The 17,353-nt window shown below is 47.2% G+C and overlaps 1 protein-coding gene across 1 annotated transcript; it reads left to right on the plus strand.

Annotated features, from left to right (window-relative positions):
• Positions 1-42: 42 nt before the first annotated feature.
• On the plus strand, positions 43-6,689 carry sh3bgrl2 (SH3 domain binding glutamate-rich protein like 2). The gene is given in 6 exon segments (XM_030345662.1): positions 43-500; positions 2,246-2,299; positions 2,301-2,427; positions 3,338-3,342; positions 3,449-3,532; positions 5,196-6,689. Coding segments are annotated over 6 exon segments (330 nt in total). The 5' UTR covers positions 43-455; the 3' UTR covers positions 5,211-6,689.
• Positions 6,690-17,353: the final 10,664 nt, after the last annotated feature.

Below are 17,353 nucleotides of genomic sequence, written 5' to 3' on the forward strand. Positions count from 1 at the left end.
CTATACATTTCGTTATAGTAGTACTACGGATATTAAAACGATTTCCACGACTAATGAAACGAGAATTTATCGACGAGGATTCGATGCTTCTCAGAAAAACAACCTTTCCCAATCACACATACGCTGGCTCAATCACAGGTGCAGTTTACTGATACAGCCCGTCCCTCGCTGTTTGTGTGATGGTACAGTCGCGTCTAGAGATCGTGACGATAGAAGCCAGCCGGGGGAGCGTGAGAGCTCGGAAACGCACCGAGCGTTATTATGGCAAACTGTGAGCTTGGAGACGCGCGCTGTTTCCCCCGTCTACCCAGTGTCTGGGATGATTCGAGTCTTAAGCAAAGTCGTCTTTTACTTTATATCTAATTTTTAAGGCTAAGTACTGTGAAGGGGTCGAAACAGTAGCGTATTGGCTATTTATCATCGTTTTTCGCTCTGATAGTTCAACGAAGATTAAAATGGTCATCAAGGTCTACGTTGCCTCCTCAACCGGATCTGTAGTGGTGAGTCGTGTAGCATGATTTAGGATATGATATCAGTTCCATTTGATTCTTTTAGCCTATATGCCCCGTTTCTTAATTATTTTTTTTAAGATGGTTTTGTCAGCACAGAGCATAACAGGAGCTCCCATTTATTAATGCCTAACGTGCTGCTCAGCGATCAGTGGAAAAAACTTTTCTTGCCTACTAAATTTTAACATTCACACATTGTCTATATTCGAGAGGAACGCAATCCGCATGTATATTTGCTGCTATACTGACTGACTGAAATATAAGCCTACATATGGAGTCTACATATTTAATATGTAGGCTCTATTTGTGTTGGGTTGTTTAATTAAGTTCAGGAGTCCCGATTTGCCAAATGATTTCCATTTATCGCCTCTCGTTCAACCTATTTGGTTATTCTGCCCTCCACATTTCCTACTTTGGTTATTCTGAACTCCACCTGGATTGTCTTTCTTTCGCTTTTCAACCTGTGGGTTGCTATTCTAGCAGATATACAATAACACACACGGGCGCACATGCACGCGCACACAAGGATCATCACTTGTCTCTTAATTTATTTCTTTTCATTAACACATTAAAAGCATTCTGACTAATCTTAAAGACTGGATAAAGACTTGACGTGTGAACATTTTGAAACCCCTGACACTAAAAGAAAGACAGGCTTGTACGCCTTTCAGTTGGGCCTATTTGGGTCAGTTGGCTGATGTGAATTCATTCTCTCTAAATTCCTTTGAATTGTAATTGGAACCAAAGAGCGAGGCGGGTGATATATTCAACGCATACATTCATCCACTATTGTGCTTCGGGCATGTGATGCAGCAGGGGCTAAAAACGAGACTAAACTAATTAAGAAAGAGATGGAGATATTGTGGATAGTTGCGGCATTCATACGTCCGAACACGACATGGAAAGCACACACTAATTAGACTGGAGGTAACAAATGGAGTGTGAAAGACAAATGAAGGAAGAGGTGGATTAAGGGAGACATCATATAAGGGACAGCAATGGAAGGACAGCAGGGAAGATAAAGACGCTAGAAAATAAGTTTAAAAAAACAGATTTGTCTTCGGCTGGTAATGATCTGGTTGGTGAATAAATCCACAAGGGAGACCCATGTCAGTAATTACTCATTTATCTAGTGGATTCTTGTAAGTGGATTCATGTCTGAGCATGAACATTTACTCTGAAGGGAAACTAGGTTTCGGCTATAATATCTAAAGTATAATCTCCCACGACTTGCATTATTTCTCATGCAAAAACATGTATTGCCAAAAAAACTGTTAATCCTCCACAAAATGAAATAACTAACACGGTTTTACAAGACAAAGACGGTAAGTATCCCTGCTGGTCTCCCAATTAAGGCATTTTTTTTATCAGGCTGTATATGAACTATGAACAAAGATATTCAGAGACAATGGAAGCCTGACACAGTTTCCACAGAGTCTTATTTGGGTGTTTGGTGTCCTGTAAATACTTCTCCAGCACAGACAATAGCTGAATTGTAATCACACACACTCACACACACACACCACACACACACACACACAACACACACACACACACACACACCACACACACACACACACACACACACACACACACACCACACACACACACACACAAACACACAAACACACAAACAAACACACACTTTGTGAGTATTTTTATTCACAGTTCACCTCTCTATCAGACCACATTAATCCCAGCCGTCATCCAATTCTTCCCGTTCTCATCCCTCCCAGGTGAAGAAGCACCAGCAGGACGTGGTCAGTTTCCTGGAAGCAAATCGCCTGAGTTTTCCAGGAAGTAGACATCACCATGGGGGAGGAGGAGAGGCTGTGGATGTGCCGCAACATCCCCCAGGACAAGCACCCAGAGGTGGGCAAGCCGCTGACGCCGAAGATCTTCAATGGAGATCGCTACTGTTGGGGTAAGGATAGTCCAGTTTTTTTTTTTTGGGTGAGATTTCCCAGCCCAAAAGGTCTTGGTCCGAGCCCCAAAAGGTCAGACGGCAGTCGGAGAAGAATGCTCGTCATTTTGAGTTTGAGTTGGCTCACGTGCACCGCGATCCCTGTTTCCATGTTTGTACACGGTACATAATCAGATCTAGTGCCATAATCCAGTCGAGTGATGTCGCAGATAATCTCATCTGGCAGCTTGCGCTCTCTCTCTATCTCTCTCTCTTTCCTCCTCTCCCTCTCCTCTCCTTCCCCTTCCTTCCTTCCTTCCTTCCTTCCTTCCTTCTTCCTTCCTTCCTTCCTTTCCTTCTCGTCTCTCTCTCTCTCTCTCCTCTCTCCTCTCCCTTCTCTCTCTCTCTCTCTCTCTCTCTCTCTCTCTCTCTCTCTCATCAAAGCTAATCCTATATCACTCCCAGGGGATGTCAACATTCTTACAGCACAGCTGAGAAGGATAGTCTATTGGGAACAGCTAACCGAGCCAACCCTTTTCAACAGGGATGTCCACGGTGCGAGTGGTTTAGCACTGGCCGTCTGTAGTAGAGAGAGAGTATAAGGCAGGGGCGTGGCTCTCGGGAGCCAATTGAAACGCAGTTGAATTAGCGACAGATGTCAATCACAAATCAAATGTCTTCTTTTCAGGGCAAGAGACCACACACAAAAAGACAAGTGTTAAAGCATAACCAAACAACGATTGTAGATGTGTTTTTATGACTCCCTCCGTAAATTATGATGGGTCCACACTACAGGATTGTTGGAAAGATTTTGTGCACGATTTACCCCTTCTGAAAGTAAAAGCCTCTGTTCTCTCGATGACACCACTGGGAGAAGGGTCTAAAGTGAACAAGGAGGGGGGTGGCACTTGCCCCCAGAATAAAGGTGGGGTCAGAGGGTTCTGTCCCCATCCAAAACCAGCCACAGCTCTGCAAGGTTGTTTGTAGGCAGATGTTACATAATGCAGTGCATCTCCGTTATGTGTTCCCCCAACAGGACTATGAAGACTTCTTCCAGTCCAAGGAGAACAACGGCGTATTTGCCTTCCTGGGTTGCTCTAGTTCCCAAGCCTTAGAGAAAGTAAGGGAAAGTAAACACTGCAATGGAAAACACACACACACACAACACACGGTATCAACACCTTACATGCATGCATGCACACACACAGACACACACGAAGACAGACAAACATTCATGCAGAAACATGCACGCACAGATAGCCGCTTCGCTCACTGACATAAATGGTTCAGACACAACCCCCCCCCCCCCCTCCCCTGCCTCTCATTTCTCTGAGGACACTACTAGAACAGCAACAACAGCCTCAACATGAACTCCAGTTTGCTGACATTCTAAACCATTAGCAAACCACTGGCTGAGTGGAGGACTGGTTGCAGCTCAGTCAAGCTCTATGTCGTTCTGCATTGATGGAATAAGGTTTATTGTCTTTCATTGCAAAAAACAAATGATGCGATTTGTTTAGTTTCACACACATTCCTTAAAGATTTACAATTACATTTTAAACCGTGGTAAGTATTTTTATTTATCTAATGGTCGATGGCACCAATCCAAATATACACATATTAAAACCAAAATGTATAACTTAGCGTCACGTATCTTTCTCCGAGGGACATAACGCTTCCAAAGATGGCGTTCAGAGTGTTTCTTTCGGGAATCTAGCATTATTGAGGCCACGCTTATGAGGGTAGGGTTCGGTAATTGATTGTCATTGGATTTCCCCCTCGGTCACATGATATCGTTCTTACATTTGAATGGATGATCCAATTTGAGATATGATTAAGCACAGAACAACAGGATGTCTGTTTTTCCACTCTTGCAGAAACTGGTTATCTGCTGAAATGCCTTCCCTGTTTGTTTTGAATAGTGCTTCTAAGAATTATTTGCATTATTATTATTGTTCATTTTTTAATGTGTACATATTGGTCCATGTTGGTATGGTGGTCTTAATTCAGGACTGTAACTACCATTTGGTATACATCTATGCCTCTCAACCTTATCTCTGTGATTCTTCCATCCGTTTGTGTTTGTTATATCGGATTTTATTATTTATCTTGTTGTTTCCCATGCCAAGCACATTGCACTGAACAGTGGGGGGGGGGGGAGAGAGGGTTAGGCAGAACCCAAGTGCACAGACAGACGACAGTTGTAGGACAGTTTCAAGGATTTATTCTGGTACAGGATCGGGCAGGCAGAGAGCAGACAGTAAAGTCACCGACAGGTGGGCAGGGAATCGTCAGCAGGCGAGGAGTCGGCAACGGGAGGGCAGAAGAGCAGATCGGGAGTCGGGAACTGGAGAGCAGACAGACCGACAGGGACTCGACGTCGGGCGGGAGGTCAAGCTGGCGAAGGGTCGATAACAGGAAGTCAGGCAGGTGGATCAGGAGACGGGGACCGAGGAGCGGACAGACCGACAGGGACTGGACGGCAGGCAGGAGGTCAGACAGGCGAGGGTTCGTTAGCAGGCAGAGTGGAGTAGACGAAGTCAATTGGGAGTTGCGGGAAAGCTCTGAATGAAACAAGGGACAATCTGGCAAGGACTGAGTGAAAGGAGAGGACTGTTATAGGGGGAGCACAGGCGAAGGTGGTTGGGTTAATTAGGGGAGATCAGGATGGCAGGCAGGTGAATGGGAAAACCAGGGACGGACCATGACACAATCACGTTTGACTGAATGACGAAATGTAAAACAATCAAAAAAATGTGATTCATTGATTGATGATCTTCCAGGATTCAGAGTCCTAGAGTGCGCTCCCACGACAGCAGCAGTGCGTGCCTCTGCTGTCGGTGAAGAAGAGGAGGTAGCCGAGGGTTTGCCACCGCTCCCTGTCCCACATCACTTCCTCCTCCCAGATCAACTCTACTGCGAGGGCCAATCGCTTTGTGAGAACATCGGCTGTTGGCCAAGTGATACATACACACATTTGCCCGGACAGACAGCCCCCCCCTTGCCCTACTAGAAGTTTGTTTGTGGGTGCTCAGAAACCCTTCCAGGAACCGCTGTCCCACCACTGCAAGGAGGAACTATTGTACATGTGGACAACCGTTCTGCACTCACGTTTTGTTGTTTTGCTTAACAACACCAACTGGCATGCAACATTGGTGCGTAAGATAGAATATCGTTATAAAGCTATTTGCTAAGCTTAATGTTGTGCAATGGCCTTGAGATCAAGGGCATGATTGCTTTCTGTGTTGGTCGTGCGTGTGTGTTTCTGTGTGCATGTGGACAGTGAGTAAGTCCTTCGAAAAAGCTCTGTGTTGTTGTCAACATTCAAGATGTGGTTCATGAGGTTACGACGTTGTGTGCGTAGCATCAGCAGAGGAGATGACTGTCGATGCAATTAAAAATCACAGCTTATTATTTTCAACAAAGTTGGCGGGAACAATGCTATACACTTGTCAGTCAAAACGATTTTAATTCATTAATATTTTATAGAGAGTTAATCAATTAATGAATCAAACTTACAATGTTTCTTAATTGAACTCTGTAAAACGCACTCTGTGCAATTTCAGTTCTTTTTTAACCGAGTGTGTTCACGCCATTGGTGTGTTCCCGTTTGTCTCTCAACCCCTTGCGCTCCTATGCCCTTTATACTCGTTCCCACCCTTAGGTTCTGCCTGCCTATTAAATTATCAAGGGTAGACGGTCAGATGAGTGCTAAGGTTTACACAAAGGCCTGCACATGCTCAGTGTTGTGAGCGCCATCTTGTGATTGCACTGCCAAAATGGCCAACCATGGCACTCCCATTTAGGTTATTCCTATTAATTGAATATGTAATTTTGTATAATAACTAATTGCTAATTTATATTAAGTATCCAGTAAGTGCTGGGTAGTATTATGTAAAAGTGCAAAGTGGTTAGATGTCTGATTGTGGTCGTCTGTTTGAATTAAACTATGCCTTGAATCATTTATGTGTCCTTAGTAGTATCTCATGGCAATATTGATGGATTTGTAAACAGTCTCATACATTGTCCTAATATAAGTACTATTGGTTCAGGACAGTTTGACTAAGGACAGTTTGACAAAGGATACATGAGTAAGAAGAAGGTAAATTAGGAAATATATATCATATGCTTTTCAGTGTCATTAACCTTAGTGTTCTGTGAGACTACTTGAGGCTCTGCATAGTCTCCCCCCTTATCCCTTACTCTCCTAAAAACACACCGCTTATGCACTTATTGTATGTTGAATGTCCTGACAATTAAAAATATTACTCATGTAGCATCTTATCCTAGCTATCTTAGTTGTATACAGGGAATTGGTTAATCTAGTAATTGCAAGTGCTTGGCAATTCTATGAACATCCTTACTGTACAGACAGCGATATAATGGTGTTTCTCTTTCTTCTGAAAAATGTACTCATTGTTAGTCACTTTAGAGATAAAAGCGTCTGCTAAATTCCCTAAATGTAAATCTACTTTAGGAACTAGTAAGGATCATTAAGCATAATCCCATGTCATAATTACACAAAAAAAGATAGCATTTTGACTTTCAGACTTTTCATATAACTTTATTTATCACAGGGTTTCATCACAGTTACAGGCCTACTAACACTGTACAAATACTGATCCCACTTGTTTATTTAATTTAGAAAATATTTTTTCTAGAATGAACGTAGAACATATTACTTAATTGATATTCACCAGAGCTAGAGAGATGCTTATATGTATAGATATATTATTGATAATGCTAACCCTTGGTTTTAGGATTTTAGTATAGGTTTAAGAAAGATACTTGGACTTTTTTGAAATTAATACGTAAAAATGTGTTTTACATCAAGAGTATTTGTTGCTGTTAGTGCTGCTTTTGATGCACCTTGAGGAAATAGTTGCTCTACACGTATCTAGCAACGTTGACATGAAGGTATTTTTTGGTTCGCACTGCTGTGTCTTCTTGGTTTAATGTTGCATTCGAGACAACCCGGAACCTGGTATAAACCACCTCTCACTTGTTCAAAATGAATTTAACGGTTGTCCAACTCGTGTTCAATGTTGTCTTGAATGCGGTATGAGTCTTCAACTTCAAACTGAGAAAAGTATTATCCTTTTAATTACTTTTCAGCAAATTAGGAGATGCCTTGATCGAAAGCGAAAAAGAGGGAATACCGATTCCAACGTTTTCTTTTCCCAAACTGTAAATATTGCCTTCAATTTACAAAATACAACTTTAATGATTGATACAAAAGTCACCAGGCATCCCTAGTCCAAAAGCCATTTTTGTCATTTCATCTATTTCACCTGTACAGGGATGTTCATTTAATCTTTTTTTCGCATCCAGACTGTCCAGACTATTTCGATGTAGTATCCTGGATTTGTCTGCTGTTAAGGAGATCCTTGGGTTGGGTGTGTTTAGAAGGTAAAACATCTCGATCATCATCTTACCAAATGGGGGAAAACAGCAGATTTTCTTTTGATAGTTTTCTTCCCAACATTGCCAGTCAATAGGTTCTACTTTGTGTCCACTTAAATGAGCACCTACATATTAAACCACTACTACCTGTGTATTCCTTTTATTTCTTAGTATTAACAGGATTTAGGCTGTCCTTCATAACTATTATGAAGGCCAAGCGTCTTCATTTCCTCCTTGTTATAGCCATAGGTAAGGATGTTTCTATATGTTGCTATTCTGTTGCAAATCTGAAATATACATGAACTTTTTTATAGATAAACTATTAGATCAATGCTATTTATTTAACAAACAGCACATTAACCAAATAATACCATCCCGATTACATCTGTTCCATCAATATGACAAATAACAAGGCACCAGAGACATTCTAGAGAAAAACACAACATATTATTTTTTTATAACTTTTTAACTTATTTGTTTCAGTAAATTATTTCCAATGCTGATTTTCTGAACAGCATCAACAACTTTATCAGCAAGTTGATTGCATCATAGTTCTAGTTAGTTCTGGCGAAATATAAGAATTGTATTAGCCAAAATTATAACAAAATCATTAGCCAATATTTATTATTAATAGGCCAATAGTTATTTTTTTAATTATCATTATTATAATGTAATATAATTATATTATTACGGTATTATGAATCCCTGAATCATTTTGTTTCCTCTGTAGGTCTACTGAATTCCCCTCTGAGTGCAGGTAAATATGTTCAATCCATTTTACAAACAACATGTGCTATACATGAGCAGAGACCACGACCCCCCTCCACCCCAGTGGCCCTGGGGCCGAAATGAGTCAAGCCCCCCCAGGGCATATAAAGACTGAGGACAGAAAATAATTACTTTCTCTCCATTGAAACCCATTCATATTTTTCGATCTCTTAGAGCCGAAGTCACCCCCCTTACGGAAGAGCCCATGGGACCTATGAGATCGAAAAAGTCTTTATATGCCCCGGATTACATATATGTTGTTTGTGGATTTAAATGATAACTTTTCATGTTTATTGAAAAGTATATTGTGCAATTTTTCAGTTAAAGGCTGTAGACAAAACATAATGAGAAAGGCTACATGTCTCATATGTGACGTCAAGCTCCCTGCGACTGGTGTTGACAAGACGATAGTTACGTATGTAACTACGGTTCTATGAATTCCGGATGACCGCCAGAGGCGGTGCTTTAGCACTGGATGTTCCATCTCGCGCATGCGCAGGTCGAGTAATTATACCAAAAAAGTCACCTGTGACACCTGGGTGACCCGAGAAAGTCTATATATTCCGGAGTCACCCGAGGTTCTGTTCCAACTGGATCTTCTCGTGGAATCTGAGAAGTCTGAGTGACAGAGAACTCTGGCGGTCATCCGGAATTCATAGAACCGTAGTTGCATACGTAACTATCGTTCTATTTCATTCCTACTGACCGCCAGAGGCGGTGCTTTAGCACTGGATGACTAATACCAAAAAGGTCACGAAGAGTGCTCACTTCAATCAAGGGCTCGAAGCCGTCGACAAGACAGCCGTCGCCACAGGATGAGGAGCAGCGACATTAACCCTGTAGCATCGGGCAAACGTACATGATGAGGACCATGTAGCCGTGGAGCAAATGTCCTGAAGTGGAACCCCCTTCAAGGCAGCCCATGATGTAGCCATACTCCTGGTAGAGTGGCACTAAACGGCCAAGGGCACAGGGAGCCCCTGTGCCCTATAGGCATTCAAGACCACATCCACAACTCAGTGGGAGAGTCTCTGTTTCGACAGGGCAGCCCCCTTCCTGCAGCCCCCGTAACAGACAAAGAGGTTATCTGTCTTACGCAAGCTGGTTGTCGCTTCAACATATGCCCTAAGCGCCCGCACCGGGCACAACAGGTCTGACACTCTTTCTGCACCCCCTGGAGAGCCTGGGGGATTGAAAGCAGCCAACTCGATTGATTTACATGATGGGGAGACAATCGTTTGGGTAGGAAGGATGGGTTCGGCCAGAGCACCACTCCTGACCCATCTTCGTGCCAGCGCAAACACGCCTGGCTCACTGACAACGCATGGAGTTCACCGACCCGTTTTGCAGTTGCCATGGCAAGCAGAAATGCCGTCTTCATGGACAGCCGCGTCAGGTCTGCCTGACTTAGTGGCTCAAATGGGGGTAGACATAAGGACCTCAGAGCTACTTGCAGGTCCCATGATGGTGCCCTCAGGGGTCGCGGCGGTTGAAGCCTCTGGGCCCCCTTCAGAAACTGCGTGATTAGGTAGTGGGACCCTACCGTCTGGTTATCCACCCTTGCGTGTGTGGCCGAGATCGCGGCCATATAAACGCGCAGGGTAGACGCAGCTCTTCTGTTGTCCAACACAGACTGCAGAAAGTGTAGTATCACTACCACTGAGCAAGTCCCCGGGACTTTGCCCCGCGCCACGCACCACTGGGAAAACAACTTCCACCTGTTTGCATAGAGCAACCTAGTGGAGGGTGCCCTTGAACTAAAAATGGTACGGACCACTGACTGGTCGCAAGACGTCAGCAGCGGGTCCTGTCTCTCAGGGGCCACATGCACAGCCGCAGGCGGCCCGGATTCGTGTGCCATATGCGTCCGCCTACCTGAGACAGAAGGTCCTGTCTCTCTGGGAGGCACCAAGGCTCTCCGTTGAGGAGTTTCAATAATGGTGCGAACCATGGCCTTCCTGGCCAATGTGGAGCCACCAGAAGTAGGCTGTGACAGCCACGCTGGACCCTGTCCAGCGCTGCCAGTAAAAGGGAATTGGGGGAAATGCATAAAGCAGGCTGTCTGGCCAAGCATGAGCCAGAGCGTCCTGCCCTAGGGGACTGGTCCTCTCCGTCAAGGAGAACCAAAGGGGACAGTGGGTGGTCTCTTCGGAAGCAAAGAGATCCGCCACTGCCCTGCCAAACCTGTCCCAAATCATCCCCACCACCTCCGGATGGAGTCTCCACTCTCCGGGGGGTTGCCCTTGGCGAGAGAGAAGGTCTGCCGCTGTGTTCCGGACACCTGGAACATGGACAGCCCTCAGGCTTAGAAAATGGGGGAACGCCCACGGAAGGAGCCTTTGCGTGACCCGCAGGCTCTGCCTCGATCTGGTGCCCCCCTGATGGTTGACGTGGTAGACTGTGGAGGTGTTGTCTGTCCGGACAAGAACATGTCGGTCCCTCAGAACTGGAAGGAAGTGCCTGAGAACTAAGAACACCGCAAGGAGTTCCAGCACATTTATATGCTCCAGTCTCTGCTGGGCATCCCACTGGCCTCTGACAGTCCTGCACTGCCATACTGCACCCCAGCCGGAAAGGGAGGCGTCCGTCTCCACAACCTCCCGCCGTGAAGCTATCCTCCCTAAGGGCGACCCCGCAATCAGGTATGCCCTCTCTCTCCAGGGTCTGAGGACCCGAAGGCACCGCCCAGACACCCTGACCATCTTGTGTCTCTGCCACTTGGGGTCCAAGTGGAGACCATTCACCCAGATCTGAAGGGGACGCAATTCCAGAAGGCCTAGTGGGACCACCATGGATGCTGAGATCAGCATACCTATCAGTCGAAGGAAGAGGCTGTATTCCAGCAACTTCCCCCGCCTGAAGCGCTGTAGCAGCTGCAAAATGGTAGCTATGCGCTTTGGAGAGAGGCAGGCTCGCATGGCCACCGAGTCGAGCACCAGCCCCAGATAGCTCACAACCCGACATGGTGTAAGGTTGCTCTTGGTAAAGTTGACCATGAGGCCAAGCCGGTCCACATGGCTGAGGAGCATGGCTGTGTCCCTGACCGCCTGCTCCCGAGTTGGGGAAATTACCAACCAGTCGTCCAGGTATGGCAGTATCGCCATACCTGTGGCCTGTAATGGTGACAGGGCTGCTGCTACACACCGTGTAAATATACGCGGGGCCAGAGGCAGCCCGAACGGAAGAACCCTGAACTGGTACACCTTGCCCAGAAAAGCAAAGCGGAGGAATCGCCTGTGACGTTGGGTAATAGGGACGTGAAAGTAAGCGTCTTTCAGGTCTATTGATACGAACCAGTCCCCCTGAGCGATAGCCAGGAGGACGTCCGCAACATGCATGTGGAAGGGAAGAACCTTGAGGAACTGATTCAGCCCTCTCAAGTCCAGAATTGGGCGAAACCCGCCATCGTTCTTCGGTACCAGAAAGTAGGTTGAGTAGAACCCATCGAGCTGTTCTTGTGGTTCTACTACTTCGATAGCACCCTTCCCAAGGAGGGTGGCTACTTCCGGTCTCAGGACCAGGGATCTGTCGGGATTGGTAACCACGGTAACCTTGATCCCGCTGACAGTTGGGGGCCGGCATCGGAATTGGAGTGTGTACCCGTTGGATAGCGTGGACACTATCCAAGGGTGTGTGGTCTGCTCTTGCCAGTAGCTCAGGTGCTGCTGAGAAAAGCGTCCGACGACTGGCCCTTGGACTTGTACCTACCTGGGGGCCCTTGTACCTACCTGGGGGACGACTGGCCCTTGGACTAGTACCTACCTGGGGGGGGCGGCGGCTGGGCGCCGAACCTCTTGGCGCCTGAAAAGCCACCCGTGGCGCAGAGCTACGGCGCTGGTCAGCCCGTGCTGAGAAGTGCTGGCCCCTCGATTGTCCACCTGAACGTGGTTGAGAGCTATTGGCACGGGGTACCGCAGAGGCCACCGGCCTAGAATGAAGCAGAGGTGCACGCCGTAAGCTAGCAAACTGCTGGCTAGCCTGGCCAACCTGTACACTTCGCTCCAGGGCCTGAAGAGCAGCTGGCCCAAGAGAAAGGAGGGTCCGTCGACACACCTCCGACAGGGGTGACTGCGCCAGCCAAACCTGGCGGCGCGCCAACGTAACAGTTGACATTAACCTGCCTAGCTCCCTAGTCATGTACGCAAAAGTTTGCAGTGAAGCATCACTGAGGGTCTGTGCTGAAGGATCAGCACCTGACCCCCGTATAGTCTGAGACAGCGCCAGAACGATGTGAGAAAGCAAATTCCCAAGACGTCCCACACGGGCAGCAATGCTGTAACTCCTGGTAAGGAGGTCATCTGTAATCCGGCACTGGGGCCGAGGGCAGCGCGCATCGGTTCTCAGAGCCTCGTCCGGGGAGACAACCAGGGACGCTATAGCAGGCTCAATCGGAGCTAACCGGTCCAAGCCATAAGAATCAGCATTGGCCATAGTTGCCAGACCTCTGCTATCACTAGTGTGCTGGGAGAGAGCCCTTGAATCTGGCCAGCATCTATGAAGCTCTGCGATGTACGGCTCAGAGGGGGGCAAAGAGAAAACGGAAGGTTGAGCGGCCTGTGGAAAAAAGGCGTTCACAGGTGCAGATGAAACAGGAGCTTCATCCAACCCCAGCCTTGCCAGGGCCATTCGCACGGCTGGTCTAACAGTGTTGCGGCCGGACACTGACCCTCTAGCCGAGCAGCCCAGAGACCCTTGAGAGAGCGCCTGAGAGGCAAGGGACGCTTGCTCTTCCTCCTCTGCAAAGAGGCTACAGGACGCAGCTGTAGACAGCATGTCATCCTCTGTATAAGTGGGTTGCGCAGCCGCAGGGGCCGCGGCTGGTACACCCTGAGCTGGTTGGAGGTTCTGTAGGAGGGCTTTAATCTGACCAAGACCCGAAGGGGGCTACCCTGGTCTGCCCTCCACCTCAGCCAACCTAGCTAGCCTCAGTGCATGAGGCATGAAACTACAGTTCATGCGCGGGTTATCTGACACTGCTTCCCTGAGGTGTTCAACCCCGAGACACGCAGGGCACTGGTCATGGCCATCCTCCGCCTGCAGGGAGGCCATGCAGGCGACACAACTATGGGCGCTTAGCATGTCGGCAAATTAATTGCAAGCAAATTAATCAGTAGGCTAGGCAATCGAGCTTTAGGCGAGAGCACCCGAGCAATGACGCAACACCCCGACAATAACAGTGACGGCAAGCTACAGGCGAGAGCACCCGAGCGACGCGACACCCCGACAATAACAGTGACGGCAAGCCTTGGAAACCCAAGCAGCCCACTGGAGAGAAAATTAACACAGGCTAGGCAATCGAGTTTTAGGCGAGAGCACCCAAGCAACGACGCGACAGCCCGATAATAACAGTGACTGCGAGCTACAGGCGAGGGCACCAGAGCGACGCGACACTCCGACAATAACAGTGACGGCGAGCCTTGGAAACCCAAGCAGCCCACTGGAGAGAAAATTAACACAGGCTAGGCAATCGAGTTTTAGGCGAGAGCACCCAAGCAACGACGCGACAGCCCGACAATAACAGTGACGGCGAGCTACAGGCGAGAGCACCCGAGTGACGCGACACTCCGACAATAACAGTGACGACGAGCCTTGGAAACCCAAGCAGCCCACTGGAGAGCAAATTAACACAGGCTAGGCAATTGAGCTTTAGGCGAGGGCACCTGAGCAACGACCCGACGTGACACCCCGGCAACAACACAGTGACGGCGAGCCTTGGTAATCCAAGCAGCCCACCGGAGAGCAATCAGCGCAGGCTAGGCAATCAAGCTACAGGCGAGAGTACCCGAGCAATAATGCGCCCGACAATAGAGTGACGGCGCCAGGAAAATACAGTGACGGCTTTTGGAAACCCAAGCCACTCACTGGCGATTAATCAAAGAGCGCAACTGGCTAAATAATTACAGTGACGGCGGATTGGACCCCAAGCCGCGCACTGGCGCATACAAATGAGCAACCGGGCTTAGGCGAACGCACCCGAGAAACGGTGCGAGACCGAAAGAATAACACAGCGACTGAAAACTAGCCGCCAATTAATGCTCTAAGCAAATTAAAGCAAAGGGTAGAAAGGTGAAATCAGCTGCCGCGCTAGCCGACGGATAGTCGACTACGCGTAGCCTACACACTTTACTCACCCCTGCCGAAATCAAACAAATTGCAAGTCGCAGCCCTTGGTGGACAAAGTCAAATCGAGGCACCAACCCTTGGGTTACAAGGCTACTTGCGACAAGCTAATATGGTATCTCTTACAACAAACAATGTTTGTGTGTCCTGCTAGTACGCTACCGCGAGAAAATAGAAGGAACAGAACCTCGGGTGACTCCGGAATATATAGACTTTCTCGGGTCACCCAGGTGTCACAGGTGACTTTTTTGGTATAATTACTCGACCTGCGCATGCGCGAGATGGAACATCCAGTGCTAAAGCACCGCCTCTGGCGGTCAGTAGGAATGAAATAGAACCGACAATCTCCCCATCAGAATAAATGAAACCAGATGAAACTCTCCACATGCCCCGACTTGGAGCTGTGAAGTGGAGCAGAGTGATGACATGAGTTCCAAGTGCGGGTGGTGACGTATATCATTCGCGTCGAGAGCAGCGAAGAGCTGTAGTTCACAAAGCGGCCTCACACAAAACGGAGAATTTTTTTAGAGAAATTCATTATTTTCCGGTCCCAGTCGAACGTGCATCCAAACAACTTAGCCAATGCAGCCTCCTATGTCAGCGTTGATTTATAGCATAACAGATTAACAACATTTTTTAAACGTGTGCGTGTGTTGTCATGTAGGCTAACGCCTCGTTTCCACATACGTACATTCTCGTATGCGATCCAACCGTCTCCGACCGAAAGTCCATTCATTCCTATGAGATTTTCCGTAATGTCCGTTTTTCCTCCGAGACTCCTCCCCTCTGTAAAATTTCTGTCCGGTATGTCCGTAATATACGTTCAAAAAAATTAACTTTCGCCGTCGTTTTACGGAGATACCGTATGAAAGTTGTTATGTTTTTCACAAAACTTGTAAGTACCTGGCAGGCCAAACTCCTCACCGATCTCTTTCCAAGCCTGGTTGGTTTTGTTTTTATCTCTGTATATGTCGATCCTCATGTTCCAAAGTACCGGTCTTCTAAAAACGGCCATTATCATACGCTCCCACATCTTTTGTCTCATCTCATTTTCGTCCGCTTATCCGGGGTCGGTCGCGGGGGGAGCAGCTCAAGCAGGGGGCCCCAGACTTCCCTTCCCGGGCCACATTGACCAACTCTGACGGGGGGATCCCGAGGCGTTCCCAGGCCAGTGTTGAGATATAATCTCTCCACCTAGTCCTGGGTCTTCCCCGAGGTCTCCTCCCCACTGGACGTGCCTGAAACACCTCCCAAGGGAGGCGCCCAGTGGGCATCCTTACCAGATGCCCGAACCACTTCAGCTGACTTCTTTCTAAGTAAAGGAGCAGCGGCTCTAATCCGAGTTCCTCACGGATGGCCGAGCTTCTCACCCTATCCCAAAGGGAGACGCCAGCTAGCCACCCTTCTGAGAAAATTCATCTCGGCCGCTTGTACCCGCGATCTCGTCCTTTCGGTCATCACCCAGCCCTCATGACCATAGGTGAGGATAGGAACGAAGATCGACCGGTAGATCGAGAGCTTCGCCTTGCGGCTCAGCTCTCTTTTCGTTACAACGGTGCGGTAAAGCGAACGCAATACCGCCCCCGCTGCTCCAATTCTCCGGCCAATCTCACGCTCCATAGTACCCTCACTCGCAAACAAGACACCGAGGTACTTGAACTCCTTCACTTGGGCTAAGGACTCATTTCCTACCCGGAGTAAGCAATCCATCGGTTTCCTCCGAACATCTTTTGTCCGTAAATAAATTCATGCCCGTACGTAAAACACTAGCGACTTCTTCCGTAAATTTACGGAAGCACGGATACGAAAAACATAAGTATGTGGAAACGAGGCGTAAATACTGATTATCTGGGTGGAATTTCACAGGTGGGACTGGCAAATTAGCCCATAGATAGCATTATGCCACCTATTTCTAGATCTTCTGACTCAATTTATCGGTACTAATTTGAACGACATAATCGCTGTCACTAGATATAAAGAAAACGATGACTTTCACTCGGTGCTATTCACTGACAGTAAAAATAAATAAAAGTGTTGCTATTGTATGCAATGCTGTTCATGCTCCAGCGCTCGTTGCTGCATTGCTAAATTATAGCAACTCTACACTCATTCTCATCTGACCATGCCTTTAATTGTTCTCAGTTTAATGCATCAGTTCTCTGCAATTCCTCATTCGCCCTCTCACGTTTGACAGGTTCCAAATGATACGACTGTGGGCCATCATACATGTTAATTGTGGCTCTTGCCACCTCTTAGACGCCATAGTTCTAGTACTAGGCTGAGGCGACCTTCCACCACGTCTCCCCAACGTGAAGTCAACGCTGAATAGTTAGAAAACACCTGTTACTGCCAAAAACGATAAAAACTGGACTTTAACACTGTTTTAGAGACATTTTCTAAATGATATACATATTTTGAGTGCTTTATTTACCCATCAATCAAACCTTCTGGTTAACCTGCAACTAGGCACAGAACACACCTCGGCTATAAAGGTTTTTAATCACCACTGTGTAGACTGGCCACTGCAGAAAAACACATTCCCCAGAATAAAATCCCCTTCTGGCGAATTCATTCAATCTCACAAATTAGTTCATCTTCAATAGATTAGCTGTGTAACAAAACAGGAAAAAAGGTGTAACTCCGCCCCTTT

This window comes from Gadus morhua, chromosome 21, assembly GCF_902167405.1.
Source record: "Gadus morhua chromosome 21, gadMor3.0, whole genome shotgun sequence".
Classification (NCBI taxonomy): Eukaryota; Metazoa; Chordata; class Actinopteri; order Gadiformes; family Gadidae; genus Gadus; species Gadus morhua.